General features: G+C 36.3%; 2 protein-coding genes across 8 annotated transcripts in view; both read right to left on the bottom strand.

Annotated features, from left to right (window-relative positions):
* BCAS3 (BCAS3 microtubule associated cell migration factor) overlaps positions 1–18,889 on the bottom strand; it is a 611,032-nt gene that overhangs the window by 480,561 nt on the left and 111,582 nt on the right. The window lies entirely within an intron of this gene.
* Positions 1,891–3,339, bottom strand: LOC123929302 (ras-related C3 botulinum toxin substrate 1-like). The gene is made up of 2 exons (XM_045984811.1): positions 3,295–3,339; positions 1,891–2,433 (listed from the first exon to the last, which is right to left on the bottom strand). The coding sequence occupies exons 1-2, from the start codon at positions 3,337–3,339 to the stop codon at positions 1,906–1,908; spliced, it is 573 nt and encodes a 190-aa protein (XP_045840767.1). The 3' UTR covers positions 1,891–1,905.

The raw sequence follows: 18,889 nt of genomic DNA, 5'->3' as shown, positions 1-18,889 counted from the left end.
AATCTGTGCATCCAAGGACATTATCAGGGGCACCTGGGTGGCTCAGCTGGTTAAAGCATCTGCCTTCAGCTCAGTCATGAACTCAGGATCTTAGGATCAAGCCCTGCCTCTCTGATCAGCGGGTAGAAGGGAGGAGGGAGGGGTGGGGGGAGGGCGGTGTCTGTGTCTGCTTCTCCCTCTCCCGCTGCCCCCTCTCCCATTCACTCTCTCTTTCTTTCTCAAATAAATATTTTTTTTAAAAAGGACATTATCAAGAAAGTGAAAACACTGAGAGAAGATATTTGTAAATGATTTATCAGATAAAGGGGTAGTATCTAAAATCTATAAAGAAGTTATTAAACTCAACACCCAAAAAGCAAAGAATCCAGTCAAGAAATGGGCAGAACACATGAAGAGACACTTCTCCATAGATTTACAAATGACTAAAAGACACATGAAAAAATTGCTCAACATCACTTGGTATCAAGGGAAATGCCAATCAAAACCACAACGAGATAGCACCTCACACTGGTAAGAATGCCGAAAATTAACAAGTCAGGAAACAAATGTTAGTGAGGATGCAGAGAAAAGGCAGCCCTCTTTCGCTGTTGGTGGCAAGGCAAACTGGTACAGCCACTCTGGAAAACAGTAAGGAGGTTCCTCAAAAAGTTAAAAATAGAACTACCCTACAACCCAACAACTGCACTACTAGGTATTTATCCAAAGGACACAAAAACGGTGATTTGAAGGGGCACATGCACCTCAATGTTTATAGTAGCAATGTCCACACAATTGCCAAAATATGGAAAGAGCCCAGATATCCACTGATGAATGAACGAATAAAGAAGATTTGCTAGATATATATAGATATAGCTATATACATACAATGGAATATTACTCAGCCATCAAAAAGAATGAAATCTTGCCATTTGCAATGACAAGATGGAACTAGAGTGTGTTATGCTAAGTGAAATAAGTCAGTCAGAGAAAGACAAATACTATATGATTTCACTCGTCTGTGGAATTTAAGAAACAAAACAGAGAACACAGGGCCAGGAAAGGAAAAATAAGATAAACACAGAGAGAGAGGTAAACCAAAAGGACTCTTTAAGGAACAAACTGAGGGCTGCTGGGGCTGAGGTGAGTGGGAGATTGGAATATTTGGGTGATGGGCATTAAGGAGGGCACGTGATATAATGAAAACGGGGTGCTATATGCAACTGATGAATCAGTTAAAAAGAATGTGAAAAGACAACCTAAAAAATATGAGACAATATTTGCAAATCAGAGATCAGATAAGAGCCAAGTACCCAGAATATACTGAACTCTTACTATTCAATAAAAAGACAAACAACCCATACTTACAAAAGGACAAGGATAAAATTAGACATTTCTCCAAAGAAGACAGAGATATGGCCGGCAAACATATGAAAAGATGCTTAACATCATTAGTTATTAGGGAAATGCAAATCAAAACCACAACGAGATACCACTTCCCACCCACTAGTTTGATCGTAAAAAAACAACTGAAAAAAAACAAGCATTGGCAAGGATGTAGGGTGGAACCCTGGTCCAATGCTGGTGGGAATGTCAAATGGTGCAGCCCCTGTGGAAAATAGTTTGATGGCTCTTCAAAATGCTAGACACAGAACTACCATCTGACCCAGTAATTCCATTCCTAGGTGTATATCCATGAGACATGAAAGCATATGTCCACAAAAAAACATATACGTGAACATTCATATTAGCATTATTCATAACCACAACAAAGTTTGGGTTTGTTTTTTTTTTGGTTCAAAATGGTTTTATGGAAAAACTAATCTGTAACAAAAACTTGGCATTGAGTGCGAAGGCTCCACCATTTTTGAGCAAAGCGTACAAAGGTTCCGAGGGGGACCAGGCGGGGGTGGGGGAGCAGGCAGACATTTACAACAACAGCAGGCATTTTCTCTTCCTCTTCTTGACGGGAGGGGGGCAGAGAACCGCTCGGATGGCTTCGTCAAACACTGTCTTGAGGCCTCGCTGCGTGAGCGCTGAGCACTCCAGGTATTTTACGGCACCGATCTCCTTAGCCATGGCCAGACCCTGCGGGTAGGTGATGGGAGTCAGCTTCTTTTCCTTCAGCTTCTCGATCGTGTCTTTGTCGTCCCTGAGATCAAGTTTAGTCCCCACCAAGATGATGGGGGTGTTGGGACAGTGGTGTCGCACTTCAGGGTACCACTTTGCTCGAACATTTTCAAATGATGCAGGACTCACAAGAGAAAAGCAAATTAAGGATACATCTGTTTGCGGATAGGATAAGGGACGTAATCGGTCATAATCTTCTTGTCCAGCTCTATCCCATAAGCCCAAGTTCACCGGTTTTCCATCCACCATAACATTCGCAGCGTAGTTGTCAAAGACAGTGGGGATGTATTCTCCAGGAAATGCATTGGTTGTGTACACATTCTTTAACTGATGAAAGCATAAACAAATTGTGGTCTACACATACAATACTTTTGGCCTTAAAAAAGAATGAAGTTCCAATTATATGACATTCTGGAAAAGGCAAATTTATATGGAGACAGTAAAAAGATCAGTGCTTGCCAGAATTTAGGAAGGGATGAATAGGCAGAACATAGAGGATTTTTAGGGCAGTGAAAATACTCTGCTTGATACAATAATGATAGATAACACACCATTACCTGGTCTAGGAAACACAGTAATATTATTGAACAAGACAGTGGGTGGGGGCATCTGTGTGTTATCTATTCAACCATATTGACAGAAAAAGCTGATAAATAAGTAGAAAGGGAAAACTTAACCTAGAGAATAGAACAGAGGACAGAACCTTGGGAAACAATGACAGTTCAAAAATATTACAATATTTTTATGCTTATTAACATTATTTTCAGATCTCCAATAGACTGTAATCTTGTTCAAGCCACTAACAACAACATACCATTCATTTTTCGTGCCTTCGCCATGTGCCTAGAACATAGTATCCATCAATACCATCAAAAATTTTTTTGGAGGAGTAATCAGAGTGGATGAAGGAAAAACAAGATGTTCAGAAATAGAGTGTAATGAGCAGTGCCCAAAGTTAGGGACTATAGCATGGGGTTTGTGATCTATTTCATTGTATCACACTCAAAGGTTACCAACCTAAAAATCTATCTACTTTGCCATAGTAATCTTCCTAAACAATATCTCTAATCATTTATTCCTTTTTCAGACACTATCAAAGACACCCCACTGTCATAAAGTTCAACCTTTCATCTAAGCAAGTAACACCCTCTATGATACTGATTCAATTTTTTTTTTTTTAATATTTACTCGACAGTCTTCTTCTTTCAACTTGTACTCCAGCTCATGTACCATTAGTGCCTTTTTTACTCATGGTCTCTATCTACTTGGCTCTCTTTCATTCCCATCTCTACACACCTGTATCTCCAAAATTCTTCAGACTGACTACAATGCTTGCTTCTTTCTTTGAAATACCATAATACTTTACCCATCAGGTCAATTAAAGGATCTGCCAGCTATAATCAACTTAATAAGAAATGACCTACTAATCATTCCATGAGTAGTCAGCGGTCTTAAAAGGCCATGCTCTTTACTACAAAGGCCCTCCCCTTTTATGATCAGAGAAGGTATCTAACATAAGGTCAAGCAACTTATGGATAGGTATAAAGTATTAAACTGTATCCATATAGAGATATACTACAGCACCTTGAAAAGGAAAACAAAAAAAGGAAAAAATGAACTATATCCAGAGAATAGAGGATTATAGGTGATAGTAGTATATCCTAACACTACATATATCACCCATTTAAAATGGTTAAAGATCATTAAATTTTTAGAGCAAGATGGAAGTAAACAATGAACAAAAAAAGTGTCAAAATTGGGTTTCATTCTCAGAATGATGAAAGAGAATCATTGCCTTTTATTTGTAATAATGAATTCACTTGACAAATTTAATTCGTTATCTCTGTGCTAGCCAATCTGAACAAAACGGGCCAAAGTTCTTTCCTTTATTGAGCATATTCTAGTAGATGAAGACAAATATAAACACATAAATAAGTGAAATAAACCAAATGATAAATATAGATGAATAGTATGAATAAAGAAAAACACAGGAGGTTAGAAGAGGAAGTGCAGGGGAGGAAAGTCTTATGAGGATTAGAGAGGAAAAATTAGAAATGATCTGGGAGTACTGGTTTCTTCTGATGACTAATGTGAATCTATACAAAGGGCACAATCTGTCATGATGGTCACAAGGTATATAACAGCAGTGTGACTAAGAGTGTAGAGAGAAGAGCAAAAGAGTACATCTCGTCTGGAGTATGGAGATGGGTTCTCCTCTTAACTTCACTGAACAATGATCAAACACCACAGAAAGAGGAATTATATGTTTTAAGCCAATTTTTAAAAAATGAATACTACATAGGGTGCCTGTGTGGCTCAGTGGGTTGGAGCCTCTGCTTTCGGCTCGGGTCATGGTTCCAGGGTGCTGGGATAGAGCCCCGAGTTGGGCTCTCTGCTCAGCGCGGAGCCCGCTTCCCCCCACCCCCATCCCGCCAACTTATGATCTCTGTCGGTCAAATAAATAAATAAAGTCTTTTTAAAAAATGAATGTTACATAAAACAAAGTAATCAAAAAAACACATAAAAATTAACAAAACTATGAGAATACAAAAATCTAATTAAGGGAGTATTATTGAGAAATTTTGTCTTCTGAAAGAAAGCCAGGCTGTAGATATAGAGGAATTTATTTTCAATACAATGGCAGAATGCGAGGATATAAAAGAAAAGAGCTTAGGAAATGAACACCAGAGTAGGAATAAAAAAGATGGAGAGGATACTACATCTCAATAAAAAAACAGAGAAGTGGAGGAAGGAACTATGTCCCACCATGAGAAGTCACAGAGAAACCCTATTCCAAGAGTATATGGAATATTGGGAAGTAGAGGGAAAGGGGCTTAGAACTAGCTACAGTCAGATTCCTAAATAGAAAGTTGAAAAATTGCATTAGCACACTTTCTATTTTCTATCACCGTACAGGCAAGGGGCATCTTGGCCCCAGAAGTTAGCACCAGAGTAATAGGGGCCAATACCACTACATACGATATGTTATAAAGTAGCATGGACAGTATGGCTGACCACTACCAATAAACTGAAATTCCACTGCAATCAAAAAGGGAGGTGGGTTGGAGGGATGGATTAAATAGGTGATGAGGATTAAAGAGTGCACTTCTGATGAGCACTGGGTGTTGTATCTAAATGTCTGCTGCCTTAAGACATTAAGTCTGTCATAATTTCTTACACAGCAACAGATAACCAATACAGGCATTCTCCCTCTTTTGCACACAATAACCTTTAGATATAGTACAATCCCAATCAAAAAGCAGTAGGATTTTTTTTTTCCTAACTGGAATTTAAATAAAAACTTTAAAAAAAAAAACCACCGGTAGGAATTTTAATGGAAATATAAAAGTTTAAATCCTTCTGCCATTCATTGTACTTCAAAATAACATCAGGTTGTCTTTTCACTTACTGTATTTGAAAATTAAATTTCAGCAATGTATCTAGAGTTATGATTTACTGACTACTAGCTTATTAGTTTCTTAAAGTATAATGAATAATTATGCTAAACCAATATATATTTCAATATTTTTAAAAATTTTCCAATATAAACTATTCTGAAACAAATCTGAGTGGACTTCCATTTCTCAGGTTCTTCTGTTACACTATCATTGTTGGTATCCTAATTTATTTTTTATTAAGACAACAGAGACAGTTTCCAAAATAACAAAACTGGAAAACTACTGAGCATTAAGCACTTTGTTTTAAAAGATTTTATTTATTTATTTGAGAGAGAGAGAGATCACAAGTAGGCAGAGAAGCTGGCAGAGAGAAAGGGGGAAGCAGGCTCCCCACTGAGCAGAAAGCCCGATGCGGGGCTCGATCCCAGGACCTTGAGACCATGACCTAAGCCAAAGATGCCCCACATTAAGCACTTTTAATTGAAAAGCTATTTTAATTTTCTGAGGTTATATCAATAAATTGTTCTTAATAAATTGAGGTTGTACAGTTAGAACATTTGGCCAAATGTATATAACCATATCCTTTGGTTGAATGATCATCAGAACTCTCATCCCTTTACACCTCGGAATTTTTATATACAAATAATACTATACATGTTATAAACATGGGGAAACATTCTGACATTTGTTTCAGATTCAAAAATTACTACATAAGGAAAAAAAGCCAACAGTGAAGTTGGCCAAATGAACCATTAAAGGAGCATGAATTGGTCAAAGAACAGAAATTAAATAAGATTTTTAGGTCTGTACAGTTAAGTCCTCCTATTGAAGTACATCTTTCCATGGAAGAATCAATAATACCTTCCCATGTCAAAATGAGGTTATTACCATCTAGAAAATGAGGAATGACCTAGGTATCTCGGGCTTTTTTTGTGACGATTTAGTAGGATGTTGACTACTTTAGCATTTTTGTAATAATGTGGGAACAAATTATGACATCATGACCTTACACTTTATCTCTGAAACTTAAAGACTACCTAAACAAACAATACAGTATTAAGCTCCTAAGCTCAAATTTATAAATTTCTATCAAAAATATTTTTAGCTTTAAATTTATTTAAATTCAATTTAGTTAACATATAGTGTATTATTAGTTTCAGGTGTAGAATTTAGTGATTCCTCAGTTGCATATAACACCCAGTGCTCATTATATCAAGTGCCTTCCTTAATGCCCACCACTCAATTACCCCATCATTCACCCACCTCCCCTCCAACAACGTTCAGTTTGTTTCCTATAGTTAGCCTCTTAAATTTTGAGTCTCAGAATCTACTTTCAATTTTTATAACAATATGTTTTTTGTTTGTTTTCATGTATTTTATTAGAATCATAGCCATTTCTTACCATGGACAATGTTTTCAAAATCTTTTTTTGTAATATAATACCATGAGCATCATGTTTAAGCAATGTGAAATATGGCTTTTATGATTTGAAAATTCTAAACACTAATACCATTTTTCTTTTACAAAGACTTTTATTATTTCTATTCATGATATTTAACAGATTGAACCAAAATTAGGAAAAGCGGAGCAAAGTATTTGAGAAAGTGACATTTTCCAAAAATGTGCATGTATAAAGTGAAACACAAAATAGCAAAGACATTTTAAATCTACCACAAATTGCAAGAAGCATGGAAACACTTATTTTTAAATGGGAAAAAGCTGCACAACCTTCAACATGTGTTACTGAATCTAATCCTTTAAATATAAGAGGAAAATTTTTGATAGTATTACATTATTTGTATTCTTATTCAGCTCCTAAAGAACAAAAGCCAGTTGGGTCACGTTTTTTATTAAGTAATTAAAAAGAAAAGCAAAGAAATGGAAACTTACTATATTAAAAGCTAAATTTGTGATTAGCGTAGTTAATAATACAATTTTTCTTCTGTAAAGTGCTAAAGAAACACTGGCTAATTAAAACTTCTAATACTCCTGTAAGTTAAGAGAGTTATATTAACAATGCTTTTACATGGGGAGATAATCATGCAGAAAAGAGTAGTATCTCCACATGAAAACACGAGGTAATGTTAGAATTAGGGTTAGAATCTGATGTTCTTCAATCTTCATCTCACATGCCATTAGGAGGCAGCCTAAGGCATAATACACTGTATTTTTTAAAATAAGTTTCTATCCGGGTGCCGGGTGGCTCAGTCAGTTAAGCATGTGCATTCAGCCAGGTCATGATCCGAGGGTCCTGGGATGGAGCCCCTCTGCAGACTCCCCGCTCAGCAGGTAGTCTGCATCTCCCTCTCCCTCTACCCCTCCCACTGCTCATTCTCTTTCTCTGACAAATAAATAAAACCTTTAAAAAAATAAAATAAAATAGGGTGCCTGGGTGGCTGGGTCGGTTAAGCATCTGCCTTCGGCTCAGGTCATGATCCCAAGGTCCTGGGATCGAGCTCCTGCTCAGCAGGAGGCCTGCTTCTCCCTCTCGCCCTCCTCCTGCTTGTATTCCCTCTCTTGCTGGTCTCTCTCTGTCAAATAAATAAATAAAAGCCTTAAAAAATTTTTTAATAAAAAAATAAAACCATAAACATAGCAGTTAAAATTTTATTTAGAAAAATTTTTCAAAAATTTTAGTGTGGAGTAGAGGTCAACAAGCTATGTCCCAAATCCAACCCCTACTGCTAGTTTCACTGGAACACAGCTACACCCATTTATTTACTTATTTATCTTCTAAGGCTGAGTTCAGTAGTTGTCACAGTGACTATACTCCACCAAGTTGAAAACATTTTGTATATGGCAAAAAAGAAAAACTTTACTGACAACTGATTTACAGTTTTTTATTCTAATGTAACTGAGCTGCTTTACAGTCTTTCTCAAGGTCTTATATTATTTGCTTCCGTCACTGTAGGGGAATATGAGGTGAGCCTGAGTTCCTGAAATATAAGAATTGTACAATGATATATTGTGGGACTCACCATTCTGATAGTTGACATTTCATTCACTGTATTATTTTGCTTTTCTTATTTGGGAACCATGCTATATTCTAATTTTCCTTCCATTTTCCTCTAGCTCCCATTTTATTCAGTTTTCTATCTATTGTCCCTTCTGTACCTTCCAATTTCTCCATCAATCCTGTGATAAATTTGTGGAGGTTTTTTCTTTCTCTTTCTTTCCCTTCTATTATCTCACCCTGTCTTCCCTGGATTCTTATATTTCTGGTTTGTGCTCTCCCTTCAGAGAGAAAGTTAGTTTATTAAATTATAAAAAATAATTGTAAAATGTTTGCTTACAGTTATCAACTGCTTCATAGCAACATAATCTACTGATTGTTCTTCACTTACATAACTTCTTTTTTTAAAGATTTTATTTATTTATTTGACAGCCAAAGATCACAAGTAGGAAGAGAGGTAGGCAAAGAGGGAGAGAGGAGGAAGCAGGCTCCCTGCTGAGCAGAGAGCCTGATGTGGGGCTCGATCCCAGGACCCTGAGATCATGACCTGAGCTGAAGGTAGAGGCTTTAAACCATTGAGCCACCCAGGTGCCCCAACTTACTGTAACTTTTTTTTTTTAAGATTTTATTTATTTATTTGACAGAGAGAAATCACAAGTAGGCAGAGAGGCAGGCAGAGAGAGAGAGGAGGAAGCAGGCTGTCCGCAGAGCAGACAGCCCGATGTGGGGGCTCGATCCCAGAACCCTGGGATCATGACCTGAGCCGAAGGCAGAGGCTTTAGCCCACTGAGCCACCCAGGCGCCCCCTATAACTTTTTTTTTTTTTAAAGATTTTATTTATTTATTTGACACACAGAGAGAGATCACAAGCAGGCAGAGAGGCAGGCAGAGAGAGAAGGGGAAGCCTGACGTGGGCTTGATCCCAGGACCCTGAGAACACGATCTGAGCGGAAGGCAGAGGCTTAACCCACTGAGCCACCCAGGCACCCCATTTCACGTAAGTTTTCAAAGATAAAGTTGTTCATAGTATTGTTTATTATCCTGGAGTAATAAATGTTAGGTGATCAGACACCTTACAGAGATGTAATAAGCAGGGATTCCTTTGCAATATAGACATAGGTAAGTAAGTTTAGAGGCAGAGGAGAAAGAGTCTAAGACAATTCCAAATAGACTGGATTAAAGTTCTAGGAAAATAAATAGGTGATGGGGATTAAAGAGTGCAATTGTGATGAGCACTGGGTTCTGTATGGAAATGTTGAATCACTATACTGTACACCTGAGATCACTATATTGTACACCTGAAACTAATACTACACTGTATGTTAACTGGAATTTAAAGAGAACAGGTTTGGTAATCTGCTAAATATGAAAGGGGCTTAAGTTATGAGTTTTTATAACAGCTAGTTCGCCATCTTTTGTTATATCTATTTATTAAATACATACACTAATACGAGTTTTACCATTCAAATCTAAATAGTTCAACTTTTCTGGCATTTGCTAAAAAAGAAAAGGTAAGATTTCCATTACATAAAATGAAAACAGGGTTAAAGTGTAATCACTTGAGAAAAGAACAAAATCCTCCAAGTTTCCAGGAAGTTATCTAGTCTCATTTCCCAAAAACACAAAATACAAGTTTATAAGCCTGTCAAATACCTCTCCTAAGTTTCAAATCTAGGGACCTGCCCCCCATACATAACTCAACAATATTAATACAAAACAGGACATTTTAAAACTTAACAGGTTTTAATTAGACTAATTAGGTACAAGCAAAACATTTTTCAAGCAAAACATATTTTATGACTTTACTACATAACCTGACCTAATATGAAGTAGTATATAATTCTGTAGAGATTATAAACTAAAACCCTAACACACAGGAAGCATTTTATTTCAAAGCTATCATATACCATTATATAATGCTTAAAATGATGTATGATAATTCATAATACACATGTAAGATATTTATAAATAACATTAATGATTCATATTATTATCTGCAACATTTCCAAGGACAGCAACAGTATTTTAAGATTTTATTTATTTGTCTATCTGACAAAGAGAGAGAATACAAACAGAGCAGAAGGCCAAGGGAGAAGCAAGCTCTCTGCTGAGCAGGGAGCCTGATGTGAGGCTCGATCCTACAACCCTGGAATCATTACCTGAGCCAAAGACAGACATTTAACCGACTGAGCCACCCAGGCACCCCAATTATAGAATTTTAAACATATAATTAGTTTATTCTAACAAATGAGGAAAATAACTGCCCACTAATTCTCCCAGAATATTTTCCATGTTTTTAAATCACTTAAGAGGTATTAAAACATTCTTAATGAAGGAATGCAAAGGGACTAAACAAAGTTAATGTCGTCTGTAGATTTCATAGACATATCAGCCCTTTCATGCAAAAGAACTATAAGTTTTGCAGAAACTACATCTTGCTTATTGTTATATGTTGAACACAGTACTATTTCTAAAAGAATCAATTAAGAATTAAAAAAAACTGGGACACCTGGGCAGCTCAGTCGGTTAAGCAGCTGCCTTCAGCTCAGGTCACAATCCCAGGGGTCCTGGGATCGAGCCTTACATTGGGCTCTCTGCTCAGCAGGCACCTGATTCTGCCTCTCCCTCTGCCTGCTGTTCCCTCTGCTTGTGCTTTCTGTCAAATAAAATCTTTCAAAAAGACAAAAAGAAACTAGCTTACTTTAAAAAAGGAATTAAGAAAACTAATTAATATTAACTTATTATCAATTAATTATTCTATACAATACTATAATGATGATACATATCATCATACATTTGTCCAAAACCACAGAACATACAATACCTGAACTAAAACCTAATGTAAACTATGAACTTCAGGTAATTATATGTCAATGTAGGTTCATCAAGTGTAACAAATGTTCCACTCTGGTGAAGGGTGTTGATAATTGGGGAAGTTATGCATGTGTAGAAAGTGTGTATAGGAGAAATCTCTGTACCTACCCTCAGTTAAAATTTGCTCTAAGTCTAAAACTGCTCTAAAAAATAAAATCTATTTAAGAAAAAGTAAAAACTAAAGAAATTCAAGAGAGAGATATTTGGTAAAATTCCATTTCTAAAATAAAGATACGAAAATGTTTGACATTCTACCTTTTGTGAATTTACTTTTCTGATAATAACTTCCATATCAGTGGCAGCTCTGTAATTCTGATTACTGTGCATTTGACAAATACTAGCTATTGTTATAAAGACATGACATGTATTATTTAATTTTAACCATTATAGTGATCCTGTGATGCAGGTTAAAATTTTATAAAGGAAAGCTTTTAAGCATTTATTTTGTTCCTCAAAAAGTTCTTAATATTCAGCAATAAAAATACCATGGAAATGTTTCTATCAACAGCAAAGATTTCAAATACTAAATAGCTAACATTTTAAGGTGCTGATATTCATTTACTGGTTGATTAGAAAAGTGACTTATAGACACAGAAGAGAACAAAGATAACAAAGACTGAAAGCTGCAACCTTGCTTTTATCAGTATGCTTCCAAAACCCAAAAGGAAACAAATCTGTCTCCAGTATTCACACCATAAATATCATAATTAGCCACACTTATAGTCTAAGTATTATACAGTCATCTTGAAATTAATAGTTCAGGATATTAAAATCTCACTTTGTAATTACTTATGAAAAAAATGAGTTTTTATTGATAAGAAAAATTAATAAATTGCTCACAATTTTATAAATTTGGAAGACATATTAACTCAGTGAGTCTATTAGAAACTTTAATTGTTAATAAAGAAATAAGAGCATTGAATGAAACATTGGACCAGATGGACCTCATCGACGTATATAGAACATTCCACCCTAAAACAACAGAATACTCATTCTTCTCAAGTGCACATGGAACCTTCTCCAGAATAGACCACATACTGGGTCACAAAGCAGGACTCAACCGATACCAAAAGACTGACATTATTCCCTGCATATTCTCCGATCACAATGCTTTGAAACTGGAGCTCAATCACAAGGAAAAGTTCAGAAGGAACTCAAACACCTGGAAGCTAAAGACCACCTTGCTTAAGAATGCTTGGATCAACCAGGAGATCAAAGACGAACTTAAACAATTCATGGAAACCAATGAGAATGAAGACACCTCGGTCCAAAACCTATGGGATACAGCAAAGGCGGTTCTAAGGGGGAAATACATAGCCATCCAAGCCTCCCTCAAAAACATTGAAAAATCCAGAATACACCAGCTGTCTCTACACCTTAAAGAACTGGAGAATGAACAACAAATCAAACCAACTCCACATGCAAGAAGGGAAATAATCAAGATTAGAGCAGAGATCAATGAGGTAGAAACGAGAGATACAGTAGAACGTATCAATGAAACTAGAAGCTGGTTTTTTGAAAGAATCAATAAGATCGATAAACCATTGGCCACACTAATCCAAAAGAAAAGAGAGAAAGCCCAAATTAATAAAATTATGAATGAAAAGGGAGAGATCACAACTAACACCAAGGAAATAGAAACAATCATCAGAAATTATTACCAACAGTTATATGCCAATAAGCTAAGCAACCTAGATGAAATGGATGCATTCCTGGAAAGCTACAAACTCCCAAAATTGAACCAGGAAGAAATTGACAACCTGAATAGACCGATATCTAGCAATGAGATTGAAGCAGTGATCAAAAACCTCCCAAAAAACAAGAGCCCAGGACCTGACGGATTCCCTGGGGAATTCTACCAAACTTTCAAAGAAGAAATAACACCAATTCTCCTGAAGCTGTTCCAAAAAATTGAAGCAGAAGGAAAACTTCCAGACTCTTTTTATGAAGCCAGCATTACCCTGATCCCCAAACCAGGCAAAGACCCTACCAAAAAAGAGAATTTCAGACCAATATCACTGATGAATATGGATGCAAAGATTCTCAACAAGATCCTAGCAAACAGGATCCAGCAGCACATTAAAAAGATTATCCACCATGACCAGGTGGGATTCATCCCTGGGTTGCAAGGTTGGTTCAACATTCGCAAATCAATCAGTGTGATAGAACACATCAATAAGAGAAGAGAGAAGAACCACATGGTCCTCTCAATTGATGCAGAAAAAGCATTTGACAAAATCCAGCATCCGTTCCTGATGAAAACGCTTCAAAGTATAGGGATAGAGGGAACATTCCTGAACTTCATAAAATCTATCTATGAAAGACCCACAGCAAATATCATCCTCAATGGGAAAAAGCTTGCAGCCTTCCCGTTGAGATCAGGAACACGACAAGGATGCCCACTCTCACCACTCTTGTTCAACATAGTATTAGAAGTCCTAGCAACAGCAATCAGACAACAAAGAAAAATAAAAGGTATCCAAATTGGCAAGGAAGAAGTCAAACTCTCTCTCTTCGCAGATGACATGATTCTTTATATGGAAAACCCCAAAGACTCCACCCCCAAACTACTAGAACTCATACAGCAATTCAGTAACGTGGCAGGATACAAAGTCAATGTACAGAAATCAGTGGCTTTTTTATACACCAACAATGAAAATACAGAAAGGGAAATTAGAGAATCGATTCCATTTACTATAGCACCAAGAACCATAAGATACCTGGGCATAAACCTAACCAAAGAAGTAAAGGACCTATACTCGAGGAACTACAGAACACTCATGAAAGAAATTGAAGAAGACACAAAAAGATGGAAGACTGTTCCATGCTCTTGGATTGGAAGAATAAACATTGTTAAAATGTCTATACTGCCTAGAGCAATCTATACTTTTAATGCCATTCCGATCAAAATTCCACCGATATTTTTCAAAGAGCTGGAGCAAATAATCCTAAAATTTGTATGGAGCCAGAAGAGACCCCGAATTGCTAAGGAAATGTTGAAAAACAAAAACAAAACTGGCGGCATCACGTTACCCGATTTCAAGCTTTACTACAAAGCTGTGATCACCAAGACAGCGTGGTACTGGCATAAAAACAGACACATAGACCAGTGGAACAGAGTGGAGAGCCCAGATATGGACCCTCAACTCTATGGTCAAATAATCTTCGACAAAACAGGAAAAAATATTCAATGGAAAAAAGACAATCTCTTCAATAAATGGTGCTGGGAAAACTGGACAGCGATATGTAGAAGAATGAAACTCGACCATTCTCTTACACCGTACACAAAGATAAACTCGAAATGGATAAAAGACCTCAACGTGAGACAGGAATCTATCAGAATCCTAGAGGAGAACGTAGGCAGTAACCTCTTCGATATCAGCCACAGCAACTTTTTTCAAGATATGTCTCCAAAGGCCAAGGAAACAAAAGCAAAAATGAACTTTTGGGACTTCCTCAAGATCAAAAGCTTCTGCACAGCAAAGGAAACAGTCAACAAAACAAAGAGGCAACCCACGGAATGGGAGAAGATATTTGCAAATGACAGTACAGACAAAAGGTTGATATCCAGGATCTATAAAGAACTTCTCAAACTCAACACACACAAAACAGATAATCATATCAAAAAATGGGCAGAAGATATGAACAGACACTTCTCCAACGAAGACATACAAATGGCTATCAGACACATGAAAAAATGTTCATCATCACTAGCCATCAGGGAGATTCAAATTAAAACCACATTGAGATACCACCTGACACCAGTTAGAATGGCCAAAATTAGCAAGACAGGAAACAACGTGTGTTGGAGAGGATGTGGAGAAAGAGGAACCCTCTTACACTGTTGGTGGGAATGCAAGTTAGTGCAGCCACTTTGGAGAACAGTGTGGAGATTCCTGAAGAAATTAGGAATAGAGCTTCCCTATGACCCTGCAATTGCACTGCTGGGTATTTACCCCAAAGATACAGATGTAGTGAAAAGAAGGGCCATTTGTACCCCAATGTTTATTGCAGCAATGGCTACGGTCGCCAAACTGTGGAAAGAACCAAGATGCCCTTCAACGGATGAATGGATAAGGAAGATGTGGTCCATATACACAATGGAGTATTATGCCTCCATCAGAAAGGACGAATACCCAACTTTTGTAGCAACATGGACGGGACTGGAAGAAATTATGCTGAGCGAAATAAGTCAAGCAGAGAGAGTCAAGTATCATATGGTCTCACTTATTTGTGGAGCATAACAAATAACATGGAGGACATGGGGAGATGGAGAGGAGAGGGAGTTGAGGGAAACTGGAAGGGGAGATGAACCATGAGAGACTATGGACTCTGAAAAACAACTAGAGGGTTATGAAGGGGCGGCGGGGGAGTGGGGGGGTTGGGAGGTTGAGGGACCAGGTGGTGGGTAATGAGGAGGGCACGTACTGCATGGAGCACTGGGTATGATGCCAAAACAATGAACACTGTTATGCTGTAAATAAACAAATAAAAAAAAAAAAAAGAAAGAAACTTTAATTGTAACTTCCTATTTTTCTCCTTCCCATGGACATTTTCCTCTAAAATAAGGGAAACCAGTGACAGAGGGATACAGAACAGAGGCAAAAAAAGAAGTTAAAAATTAAAATTTTATTTAATGATTAAGAAATACATCATAAGTAAGTTCCCTAAAAAAACATAGTTAATTCTGAGTCATAATATTATAATGAAACTTTGAGTGGTAACTAAACACTGTATCAAGGAAAATGTATGTGTTGTTTATGGTAGAAGCAATAATGCTCCAACAAAACAAAGCAAAATCCTGCTTGAATCTACCTCCCTAATAAGCAAGCTAAAGTATAACTGCTTATCTGTTATGATAAACAAAGCATATACAGAATCATGTTGCATATCAACCATTAATGTATAACCATAGCTTAACTGAGAAATATGAGATACCTGAAATGAGAACCCTAAAGCGTGGCTCAATTCACAAAAAGATGTTAATTACACTAACTTCTGCGAAGCCAGCACAGAGGCCAAATACACTATACTGTGTAAAAGCATAGCTGCTTTTTTTTTTTTTAAGGTTTTTATGTATTTATTTGACAGAGAGAGACATAGCAAGAGAGGGAACACAAGCAGAGGGAGGGGGAGAGGGAGAAACAGGCTTCCTGCCAAGCAAGGAGCCCAATAAGGGACTTGATCCCAGGACCCTAGGAGCAAGGCAGACGCTTAATGACTGAGTCACCCAGGCACCCAGTATATCTGCTTTTACTATGCTAGGGTTACCCTCAGACTTTATCAATGTGCATGAAATCAATATAAACACGTCAAGGAAGCCAATAAATCATCACATCATTTGAGACACCTTGAGAAATGTAGGAAAACTAAAATTCATAGATTATATGAAATCTATCTCAAAATCAAAGAATAACTAAATGTCCCGAGATGTTTTAGAAAAAGATATGTGTAAAATCTATTCTATGTTTTGCCTTCTAAATACTTGAAATTATAACAAAAATCTGAGCATTTCTTTTACTTTTTAGGGGAAAATTAAACATATTCTTCTAAATTAAATCTTCCAAAGTTCAAGAAAATCATTACTTGTACACCACAGAGTGCGTTTGAAAGTTGAAAGGAATATTTACACTCAGTTTTGCTAAATGTTTTTATATTCCATAATATGTAACAAAGCCACATTGTTGTCATTTCTTTTCCCTGAGAGAGACAAAAAGCAGATGAGATTTTAAATACTTCTCATAATAATATGCAAAGTTACCTTATAATGAAGTATAAATTAAATTTGAACAGCACTAAATGCCTAAAAATATAGATGTGGTTAAGACATAAGTGGTCTCCAGTTTTAATAGTATTATTACAGTAAAAGATTACTTTTATAGTATAGTTAGAAGAAAAATGTTTTTCTTATTTGGCTATCCTTATAAAGATAGGTGGAATGGGAGGGAAGGGAAATCAAAGGGAAACAAACAACAAAACTTGTGAAATACATATACTGAGGATAATCATAATTTCAAAACAATATATTAAAGTGAAAATGTATAACTGCCTTCCACTAATTAAAAATTTTTTACAAACATATGTACTAAACAAAATAAAATAAATTACTTACAACATAATTTTGAAACTGGTAATTCAAAAAAACTAACCCTCATTCACAATTCACAAATAAAACTATCTGAATGGTCACAGATGCAGAGCAAAACTATACAATATACAAAATACTAAGGTTGTATTAGAGCAACTGTAACCACAGCTTAACCACAGCAAGATGTGAATTTGTGACACAGCCTTATAAGAAATTTTAGATTTCATTATGAGGAATAAAAATTACCTTTACTGCCCAGGATCAAGAAAACCAATAACATACCACCTTTATAAATTAAAGCTATTTCTATACAATACCTAACTAAAAGACTGCCAAAATACATTTCTACTCATGTGAAACCATGAATTTATTTGCATTACAAAATAACAGTGTAACTAGTGTTTTTCAAGGATTATCTACAAGGTATTTTAGATTAGTAAAGGGCTGGAGCTGGAGCTACAAGTTAACACAGATGTTCATAATTGAAATTTGGATTGTCTCAGAACACATAAAATGCAAGGTCAATGTATTTATCCTACATATAGTAGAGAAACACTGATTTTAAAAGCAAAGGATGAAAAGCAGGTAGTTTTCATAAAACTTACTCTTTTCACTTCAAAAATATATACAAGGAGCCAGAAATTGTATGACAGATTAATGGAATGATGTAGTTTTAGGAAAAAAAAAAAAAAAAGAAAAGAAAAATTTCAAACATTCTGGTCCCAGTCAGATGGAGAGTTAAAAAGAGAAACTGGAAATTCCCATTTCAACTTCCAGGATTAAGCAATTTAATAGTTATCAGTTCGATGCTAAGAAAGTGGTTAGACTTCACTTTGAAAAAATACTTTAAAGACCCAAATTCTCTTTAAAAAATGGGCAGAATGTTTTTTTCTCTTATCAAAAATAACTTCTAAAAAAATAACTTCTTTACATTTGAACCTAGATTTTAAAATAAAGGAGAAACTTTAAAAAAGAAAAAGAAAAAAAAAAAAAACCCTACCTCAGGCAAGCCTCAGTTCACTGGATCTATGTCACATTGATTTATAACAGTTATTTCTTACAGGGGAAAAAAAGCACACACAGATGCAAACAATTACTCTATTTTTGTAGGCAACAAGTGAGGTGGGTGGTAACTGAGAAATTTTTTTAAAATCCTGTCACAATATTCTCCTTTTTCTTAAGAAACCCTCCTCACACAACAAACGTTTGCCACATCAGAGAATTTCCAGGGCCCGAAGCACCACTTTGATTCCAGACCGCTGCAGGCATTAGCAGGAGGTAATTAGGGTAAAAAGTTCAGCCACAGTTCCATGTCTAGAGTCCTGCCAGAAATAAATTTCCTCTCTATTCACTGGTTTCTACTGTACCCTCCCTAAGAATCATATTGAAAACATATTTATCTTTGTAGAGTTTGTTCCTCTTCTAATTAACATCACGGCATTTAATGTTTAATAATTTAAAGCGGCCCCA

The sequence above is a fragment of the Meles meles genome, chromosome 18 (genome assembly GCF_922984935.1).
Source record: "Meles meles chromosome 18, mMelMel3.1 paternal haplotype, whole genome shotgun sequence".
Classification (NCBI taxonomy): Eukaryota; Metazoa; Chordata; class Mammalia; order Carnivora; family Mustelidae; genus Meles; species Meles meles.
Note: the sequence above shows the minus strand (reverse complement) of the source record. Positions and strands in the feature narration are given on the sequence as shown.

Bases quoted from the DNA above. Each gene is read 5' to 3' on its own strand.
- LOC123929302 (XM_045984811.1), bottom strand. From the start codon at position 3,339: ATGGTACATGAGCTGGAGTACAAGTTGAAAGAAGAAGACTGTCGA. The intron at 2,434-3,294 runs GTAAATATTAAA...TGCTTTCATCAG, and splicing joins TGAAAGAAGAAGACTGTCGA to TTAAAGAATGTGTACACAAC.